Source organism: Oculina patagonica, chromosome 13, assembly GCF_052425735.1.
Source record: "Oculina patagonica isolate OP01 chromosome 13, crgOcupat, whole genome shotgun sequence".
Classification (NCBI taxonomy): Eukaryota; Metazoa; Cnidaria; class Anthozoa; order Scleractinia; family Oculinidae; genus Oculina; species Oculina patagonica.
The window spans coordinates 3680849-3690633 of record NC_135770.1 but is presented as its reverse complement, the minus strand read 5'-3'; the positions used below and the strand labels follow the sequence as shown (position 1 = coordinate 3690633).

At 38.4% G+C, this 9785-nt stretch overlaps 1 protein-coding gene across 1 annotated transcript; it reads right to left on the bottom strand.

Annotated features, from left to right (window-relative positions):
- Positions 1-1704: 1704 nt before the first annotated feature.
- Positions 1705-9026, bottom strand: LOC144635969 (synaptojanin-2-binding protein-like). Its single transcript, XM_078495103.1, has 5 exons — positions 8992-9026; positions 8808-8910; positions 6827-6963; positions 6527-6640; positions 1705-5752 (listed from the first exon to the last, which is right to left on the bottom strand). The coding sequence occupies exons 1-5, from the start codon at positions 8995-8997 to the stop codon at positions 5546-5548; spliced, it is 567 nt and encodes a 188-aa protein (XP_078351229.1). The 5' UTR covers positions 8998-9026; the 3' UTR covers positions 1705-5545.
- Positions 9027-9785: the final 759 nt, after the last annotated feature.

Genomic DNA, 9785 nt, shown 5'->3' with positions numbered 1-9785 from the left:
GTGCTCGTTGCTCGCAAGGCTTACTTTTGTCAATGCTCGTGCTCGCAAAGAAAAACGCTCTGCTTGCATGCTCGTAAATGCTCGCAAAGACCATTCAATACCCTTGAACGTGGCGAAGAACTGCTTTTACTGCCTTCGACGAGGAACAAAGTTTCCACATATGATATGGCTTGAAATGATCGTGCAAATTCGCAGTCCCCGATTAAACTATTTCAATAAACGCTCCCAATACAAGAGGTGAGACACTCGAAATAAGAACCAAATGGACAAAAGGGTCAAAATAGAACACCGTTCACGTATCTCCGTATAGGCCCTGGCAACAAGGACATGGTATAGGCCCTGGCAACAAGGACATGGTAGGCCCTGGCAACAAGGACATGGTATAGGCCCTGGCAACAAAGACATGGTATAGGCCCTGGCAACAAGGACACGGACTCAAATGTTTCCCTGTTTGCCCGTACGAGCAACATTTGTTGCGGACCCAATATTGGTGTCCGAGACAAGAGAAATGCTTCCGATTTTTTTATTCCAGAAACATTTTTTATGTTCACAACAAATGTTTCCCCATTGTGCAACATTTGTTACGTGCCCCGCTCTTTTGCGAACCCGAGAAACATCACGAGCAACGATGTGTCCTCGCTTGCCAACGCCTTATGTTTCCGCTCAGCCGCAGTTTTTGTGCGACGTCTTTTGAAAGAGAGCTTAATAATCTTACTGTACAGGGCAAAAAATTGAAGTACATATGCAATTGGGCCTAGTTTCTGAAAACGAATACAAATTCTGCAGCTTATTTTCTTCATATATGGATACCCTGGCCTGTAGCTGGACTAGCTGGACACCAGCCCGACGGTAATATAGAACAGGACATGTGACTAAAATTGGACAAGACTTAACGGATTAAAAATCACTTATGTCCAGGATTGAACGCAGGTATTGTTTAATGAGTACTTCATGTTTGACTGTGTTATTCATTTCCATATTACTTCATATTTGACAAAATTTGGTGTGTTTAGGTGAATTTTTATTAATAAGGACACTTTGTGATGCCTGTCATGAGGAACGTGCATCTCATTAGCGTTCAATCCTGGACATATCTGTTAAAAATAGTTTATTTCTTTTCGACTGACGTGAAAATTTCATTTATAATTACGAATATGTTCGCTCTTAGTGAGACTGATTCGAATTCACTGAAAGGATGTCCCTTAAAATTGATTCGCAGAGTAATTTGTTTAACATAAAGAAGCTACGCCACGGACACCTCAACTTGAAAAAAATTGGCAAATTTCAGGTTGCTTATAATCCGTCTTAATATTCGTCAGTCGAAACCATCCTTGTTTATTTTCGGGTTTTTATTGCTCTGTTAGTGTTTCTCTACCTTTGAAAACTATTATTTTGAGGTTTCCTTCAATTTAAAGCTAATCAGAATAATGACTTAAAACACAGTGACCTAGCCCCTTTAAGCGCATCCTCCAGGACTAAGGACGTTGAAATTAGTCAGGATAAATAGCTACTCCAATTACCAAAGGATGACCAGCAAAATTTTGACATCCGCCACCTTGAATTTTCCTTGGGCTAAAGCGAGAAATAAGTCCCGAAAGCCACCTTTAAAAGCAGACAAATGAGGAGCAGACACCCAAGGGCCCTGTTACCCTCTTCTCCCAAGGAAAGTTGCAACTTAGCGGCAATTGTAAAGGGGCAGTGTAATAACGGGAAAACATACTTTATTCTCTTTGTGTACATCAGTTTGTTCCAATGGTTTAAAATTTCTTAAAAATACTCTAATCTCAGTAACAATCTCAGTAACAATAAGCACAACAACCGCTATCTGCTTTTCATGGTAACCTCTTAAATACGTGTTTGTCTAACATGTGAAAAACCTTACAGTCCCGAGCCAGACCTCAAAATATTAAGACAGAATCAACCAGGAGTTCGAGTATTAATTTCACAATATTATGTACCAAAGATTATTTACATTTTATTGCAAACTCCTGTGTTGCTGTTTCAAATATCTTACCAAAAGAAATCATTTCTAACACCACCAAACATCGAAAACAAATATCGAAGCTCCACTGAATCGCTTAACGGACGATTTTACAAAATAGCTACAATGGAGATTTTACCTACAGTTTACATGGTTCTTGTGAACTTTGAAATTCATTTTCTCAGGCTCTGATGAGAAATTGTTGAAAGGTGTTATCACGGATAATTACTTACATCTTCAGCTTTAAAAAAAGGGTAGAAAATAACGCAATAGGATTTTGATTATTTTGGTACTCGATTTTTGTCCTACTGAAATTAATGAAACTCGATTTCCTGATGGATTCCGTCTTAATTCTCTTTACCAATTTACCGCAAAACTCTGTTGCTAGTTCGGAGAATTTGGTAATACATAAGGACAGTAGTCACTCTTGATAAATGTCTTTATTCTCGAAACTTAGTTTACTATTTTAAGCGGCTACTAATTTTAGCGATTTTTTCAAAGCAAGATTTAGCGACTATTTAATTTAGCGATTTTTCGAAAAAATTTAAAAGTTAGTGATATCGTGTAAACCAGATTTTAATGAACATATAGCTAAGATGGAAATATTAAAATGTTCAGTAAAAGAACAAACATTGCATTGCCAGAAGGAACAAAGCTCCGGCATCTATTTTTAAAAGAATTTTTCAAGTCGACTATGCTTAACTTTGTTTCCCTTTAGCTTTGGGGTGGGAGGGGGGTACTTAAATTTGACCGAGACCAATTTTAGCGAGCACTAAATTTTGGCCCAGCTCGCTAAAATCGCTAAAATTAGTAGCCGCTAACAATAGTAACCTTGAGGTAACTCTTTTTTTAAAAAAAAACGAGCTATGAACTGGAACGGTAAGGTTTCTCTCTTTACAAAGGGCACAAAGTGCTTTACTAAAATGTAATTTCAAAATTCTGTAAACAGGTTGGTGACACAAAGGTTCACAATAAAAAATGCCAACCACTCACTAATCTAAGGACCGTGGAATTGGATGTAACCTTATAGACATTCCTCAAAAAGTTAATTCTATATAGTAAAAATACATAGTTTTTGTGTTATATAGGTATGTATGAAATCGGAAATCTTGTTCCCAAATGGCTTTTTTTTTAACGAAGATATCTGGGAAGGGGAGTGGGAAATCGCGAGTGGAAGTTGTTGTCCTGATAAACACCCGGCGTATCCAATCGAACGTTCGGTAATCGAACCCAATCGAACACCAATCGTTCGATTGGGTTCGGTAATCGAACATAATCGAACTTACAATAAAATTTGGTCAATCGAACAAAATCGAACGTTCGATTACCGAACAGTCCACAATCGAACAAAATCGAACGTTCGATTACCAAACAGTTGGCAAGCGTACTCAATCGAACGTTCGATTACCCAGGGCTCAAAATAACGGCCGGTCAACGGACAATGTCCGGCCAAAATGACGATTTGTCCGGACAAAAATTTTGGTTCGGCGGTCATTTTGACCGGTCACATACACAGCTTTCAAATAAATAACACACACACAAAAAAAATAAATGCAGTATTTCTTGAAATTTTACAGTAAAATCATAACATATCATAGCAGCTTGCAGTCACAAATTTGTAGAATACAGATGAGGCGGTCACGCTCTGCGGATTTGTTAGCGGTTTGCTTATAAATAAATAAAACAGGAAACATCCACGTCTGTAAATACGCTAAACAGACAACGATGAACATTACATCAATCAACGTCTGATATTAACACGCGTACGCAAATACAGTTTCAATTTCAATTTCAATGTCAGGTGGGCCGAGAAAAATGGCGCTCGTTAGTGGATTTAAAAAACTATATGCACCTTTAGAAAGTACAAGTTCGTAGCGCGTTTTTCACCAGCACGATCATGAGAAAATAATAAAATCACTAAACGCTTTGAATGTTAGGTCAGCAATGTTTCTTTAAATTGTGCATAGTTCGCAACTGAACGTGTCCCTATGTGTGCTGACAAGTTGACCACCCAAGACATGGTGCTACTTAAGTCGTTAAATGTAAAACTGTGCAGAGTAACATAACATTACGGCTACTGAGCATTTTGTTTTATGTAGAGTAGAACGCAGAAGAAATGGAAATTCAAAAAGCGAACATAATTAAATGACACTTTTAGCGATCAAAACATTTAAGCTTAAGCCTTATACTCTTTAACAACGAGTGTTTTAGCTTATGAGGCGAAATTTTCGGCAGAATAGGCTATTGCTTCAAAGTAAATACTCAATATTTTGACCGGTCATAAACGAGACATGACCGAGCAAAAATTGATTTGGCCGGTCAACATGACCGGCCAGTATTCAAAAATTATTTTGAGCCCTGGATTACCAAACTCCGGTTTGTTTATATTGCGGACATTTTGAACGGTGAACCGTCCCCCTGATCAGTCCTGCGTGATTTACTTATCAAGAGATGGATTCCGAACAAAATCGAATCGGATTGAGCTCGATTGTGTTCGATTGGTTTGATTGGGTCGATTGGTTCGAAAATCGAACTCACAGCAAAGTAGATGTTCGATTCTGTTCGATTACCGAACCCAATCGAACGACTATTGTTCGATTGGGTTCGATTGATTTTTGGTTCGATTTTGTTCGATTGGATACGCCGGGTAAACAGCGAGGGCAGTACTTTGAAGTTTCTAAAACTTAAATAATCATTAAGCCGAGTGCAATTTGAAATACTCTTGAGATTTCTTACTTCCTACACAATCAACAAAGACTGAGATATTCTTTCTGGTGACGAAGTTTGCTTTGTGTCACAATAATCGAAAAAAAAGAAAGAAAAAGGCCAATACGGAAAAACTTTATGAAAAAGCATACTGGTCTTGTGGTTACATGTGTTATTATGGAAATGTACATTATTATGTGGGCAAGTCGTTGGTTTTAACTGAATAAAATTGTACATGTACCGGGTATGTTCAGGAACTCGTTATGTTCATGTACATTTGCAAATATCCTATATGTATGTTGATTAAGCTATAAACCCGCCGACTCAAAACAAGAATTAGCTAGCATTAAAAATAAAGATAAAACAAGAAAACAAAAAGAAAGCAAAAACAGAAACAATAAAACAAACTGAAACTATCATAGTAAACTGTAACAAACCCTTGAGCAGTTCATTCATTCTCGTTGATTCTTAAACTCTGTTAGTTGATTCAACCATTTTATGACCACATGTACACTGAGCTTCGCAATCATATGCAACATATGAAAAGTCCCCTAATTTCAAGTTTCAGCATATAAAATCAAACAGAGCTTAGTTTCAATGTCTTTCTCCAAGTGGACAACGATGAACTGTATTCACATGTCCACTGATACACCTGTAACTTTACAATGCTTTTTGCAACAACAACAACCATTACCATAATCCTTAGGTAATTATAAAATAAAATATCCATTCGTTGATGTTTTTTGTTATTCTCAACACTTACCTACTTGACATTTGTAGGTTATTTGTATGGAGAAAATAGATTTTCATAACTCCAGGGCATGTGAGGTTCAGTAAAAGAATGCTATATGCCATTTGCTATTTAGCAGCTTTATATATTCTAAGAGCGACAAAAACAGCTAAACTTCCTACTGCTAATCCAATGGACAAGGCTCCTAGTTTTGATTCATAGAACTGTTTTAATAAGTTGATAACAGGATTAGGTGGTTCTTCCTCACAAGGGGCAAAGCCTGGGGGTCGCCCGTCCAACATAGTTATTTCTGGTGAGTTTGGAATTTGCTGCGCCTGTAAAAATAAAAAATAAACAAATAAATAATGAAAGAAACAGACAGACAGACAATCAGACAGACAGACAGACAGACAGACAGACAGACAGACAGACAGACAGACAGGTAGGTAGGTAGGTAGGTAGGTAGGTAGGTAGGTACGTAGGTAGGTAGGTAGGTAGGTAGGTAGGTAGGTAGGTAGGTAGGTAGGTAGCTAGGTAGCTAGGTAGGTAGGTAGATGGGTAGGTAGGTAGGTAGGTAGGTAGGTAGGTAGGTAGGTAGGTAGGTAGGTAGGTAGGTAGGTAGGTAGGTAGGTAGGTAGGAAAGGCTTCCCAGTATTGACATACATAAATTGACAAAAAATGCAAGTCTTAGTCTTGTGAGTAATTTATGCCAACAGATGGCTACCAAAAACCAAATTGTGAACACCCCACACTGGCAGTCCATGTGTACAATTGTTTGACTACAGGAAAATCTTCAACTTTCTGTACACACTGCAATTACCTGTTATAGTGTTTTCTTTATTTACTTGTTAAATGCATAAACCAAAATGTATGGTTGCTCCGCTTGTAACTTCTTGTAGCCTCTGGACTCCATGTAGTTCATGTTGAGGGCTTGTTCATTCATTTGATTATGCAAAGTTTGTATTTTCAACAATTGCCACCCCAATACATAATACCCCTATCAACAGTCCCCCACAGAAAATACCCCAACAACCCTCCCAAACAATTTCAATTCCCCCACTTGCCCTGCCCCTCCCTCTTGCGTTCATGGTTTTCCCATTGAAACTGACCAGCAGTTGAGCTTCAGCTTTCCTCTCCACTAGCAGGGAAACCGATTCTTCTGCTTTGCGAAATTCATTGACAGCGACATCATGAGTAACACGTTCTAGGCTTGTAGCATTCAACTGTGAATGAAACGTAACAAAATACAATTGCATTAAAAAAGCACTATAATAACTGTGACTTGCTCCTTTATGTTCATCATTTTCAGTCTTGCTTATTTTCAAAGATCACTGAGGAATTTTTTAATTAATTTCATTCTTAAAGTTCAAAACCTGTGTAGATTGAAACCTCCTCTGATTAACACTTACTGCCAATATTCTGTCTCCTGGTTCCAGTCTCCCATCCCTTCCTGCTGCACTGTCAGCTCTGACAGTGGTAATAAAAATACCTGGGTCAGAGCCAACATGAGGGTGGTCAACTCCTCCACGAATGTTAAAACCAAAGCCTAGAAGAAGAAAAAATAAATAAATAAATGCTACTGTGATTACTGTTTAAATGGGTAGCAAAGGGTTTATGCACGATACATGAAAAGGGCAAAAACAAGACTGTGGTGCGTAAAAATAGGGCACAAATTTTACTGTGATGCTTGAAATTAGTTAAAAAAGACACATGGTTCATAATTCAGCTGTTTCAAGAAAAGGTGGCATGTGAATTTGGTTCATTAGATGTAATAAAAGTACTGAAATTTCACCATGTTTAAAGGCATACTTGTTTCTTGGCTAAAACAACCCAAAATAGCTGTTTTATGAAGTTACTATACTAGCCCTTGCCAGTATAAAGTGCATTAACCAAGGAGGAGACCTGTCATGCATCAGTCAAATTAAAGAGCCCCCATTCACCATGCCCCTCCCCCACCCCCATCCCCAATTAAACACCGGCCTTGTATAAACGTCATGTCAAAAATGCTAATTTCTGGCATTTATCAATAATTTTGAGGTCAAGCTAACAAGTAAATACATTTACATTTTCTTGAACAGCACTTCTATGACATACTAGCACAGTATGCTGTTTGGTAATTTTATCTGATGTAACATTGCTTGGATGGATGCTGTACGACTGGCGCATTTTCTTTCTTGTGTTGTAGTGTTCATAGTCATTGAAATCAAGGGAATTCCTCCAGCATTTCTTTATAATTTGGAGGAGGTAGTTTATACAGGAGAAGGGTGTTGGTGACATTGCCATTTATGAACTTAAATTTTTGTACCCAAAACGAACAGCAGAAACAAGTGGTAGTATAAAATTGCTATTTTCAACTTTTAGACCAGACTCAGAAATGACACACGAACTAAAATCTGTTTGGCTGGTCAACAGAACTGTCAACTATCCAAAAATTATTTAGAGCCCTGGTATTTAACAATTATCCTGCGAAATCGCGCGGAATATCGCCTGATACTTAGCCGACGAGGCCGTAGGCCGAGTTGGCTAAAATCAGACGATATTCCACAAGATTGAGCAGGATAATTGTTTTATTATTCAACAAATTGTCAACGAAACACATTTTGCACATAGAAAAACTGTAACTAGTCAGCGCTTTACAAGATTTCGGACCAATCTTCGCAACCTACGAATATCGCAGGATATCTGTTATGTACGGATGACAGATATCGTTAACATTTTGACCATATATGGGCAGCGCGCGCATCTGTTGAATAATAATGGGCATTATTGTGCACTTTACACAAAGCCCTCTTGAAATCGAACATTCTTATAGCAGTTGTAAAACGACCATTTGTTTAGTATTTGACAAAACTAAACCACAGTCAAAATGTTTTAAATTAATTCCACACAAAAATATTTAAAAATTACATTAACTGTACTTTTAAGCCTGTATAATTTAAACATAGTTCGTAAATGGGAACGAAAGAGGCCTACATGTAGAAACCTAAATAAGGCAATTATGTTGGACCAAAATAATTATTTAAGTCAATGAATTTATCCTGCTACCTGTAGTTAAAGCTGATTTTTCAGCCTAAAATTACGCATGGTTATAAGATAAGTACATCTAAAGAACGCCATTAGCTAGTATTTAAGCGAATATGTATTTAATTAAATCGTATTTGGTATCTGTCAGCTGCAATCTATAAATAGAAATTTGTTTCGTGCATGGAGTGTCAATTATGGCACGCATTTGATAAAACAGTGCCATGGATCTCAGAGTCCGAACAAAAAAATGCAGGTTTATCTCCAAGTATACAAGCGTATCTGTGTTAGGTTCACAGCATTTAAGACAGCTTATGAAGTGTAATACCGAACTTTTTAGCTAGCGTAAGCTTCTTTAACCATGCTTACCTTCATCGCCTTTCGTCAAATGCACAACAAGTAAACGCGCTTTGTCGACATCTCTGCTAAGTTCGTCCCACAATTTCTTTCTTTCGTCATCACTTGCTGACCCCTATTTAAGTAAAAGAGGTATACTGTTTCTTTAGAAGGATTTTTAGCGATTTCTACTTACATTTAGCTTTCTTGTACTCACAGTCATCTTGGGAGGACTCTCAACTTGTGCCAAGTTCAAGGCGTCCGAGAAGGTACTGGAACTGCACTCTTTTCCAAGCTTCCCGCAGCCTTTAAGCATGTCACGCTTCTCAATGTCAATCAAGGTCAAGTGTCACGCAGAATCTGGTAACTTGTTGGAGGCTACTATCCACGAGCAAAACTGCAGAGCCTCTGGCCACCTTTCAAGGCTAATATTATTTAATTGTTATTGTTCTTTTTTGGCGGTGGGGGGGGGGGGGGGGGGGGCTTGTCCTATCATTTTTTCCAGCTCTTTGCGGGCACTACATTCAAGACAACACCACATCATCACCTACATTCAACCCAGCCCTACTTTCTGCCAGGCCAGTTTGAGCGTGAATCCCTGGAGCATGAATCAGCCATGCTAGTTTCATTCCGAATTTTTAAATTTGTGGGTAAAGTTGTGAGACACTGACTTGCAGTATAGTCTGTGTCCAGTTCTAGTGGTGTTGAGTGGTAAATTCAAGACTCTGCAAGATGGCGGGGCTGCTTTCTCTGTCACACAGAACTGAACTACAACTTGAAACTTTGCTGTGGTGGGATGGTCATCCAATCCAGCTAACCCACAGCATGGGTGGAAAGAAGCATTGTGAGAGTAAAGTGTCTTGCCCAAGAACACAACACAGTGACTAATATAAGGGCCTGCCAGGAGGGTCCTGAAGTCGCTTGTCTGGTGTCACTTTTTCATTGGCCATTCTAGACCTTTGTCACTTGTCAGAATTTTGCAAGAAAGGTTACTGTTTGTCTTGATTTCAT

Coding starts and splice junctions, on each gene's coding strand:
- LOC144635969 (XM_078495103.1), bottom strand. Junction 6,964..8,807: donor TTTGACGAAAGGCGATGAAG/GTAAGCATGGTT, acceptor TTCTTCTTCTAG/GCTTTGGTTTTAACATTCGT. Junction 5,753..6,526: donor AAGCTGAAGCTCAACTGCTG/GTCAGTTTCAAT, acceptor TTATTTTTACAG/GCGCAGCAAATTCCAAACTC.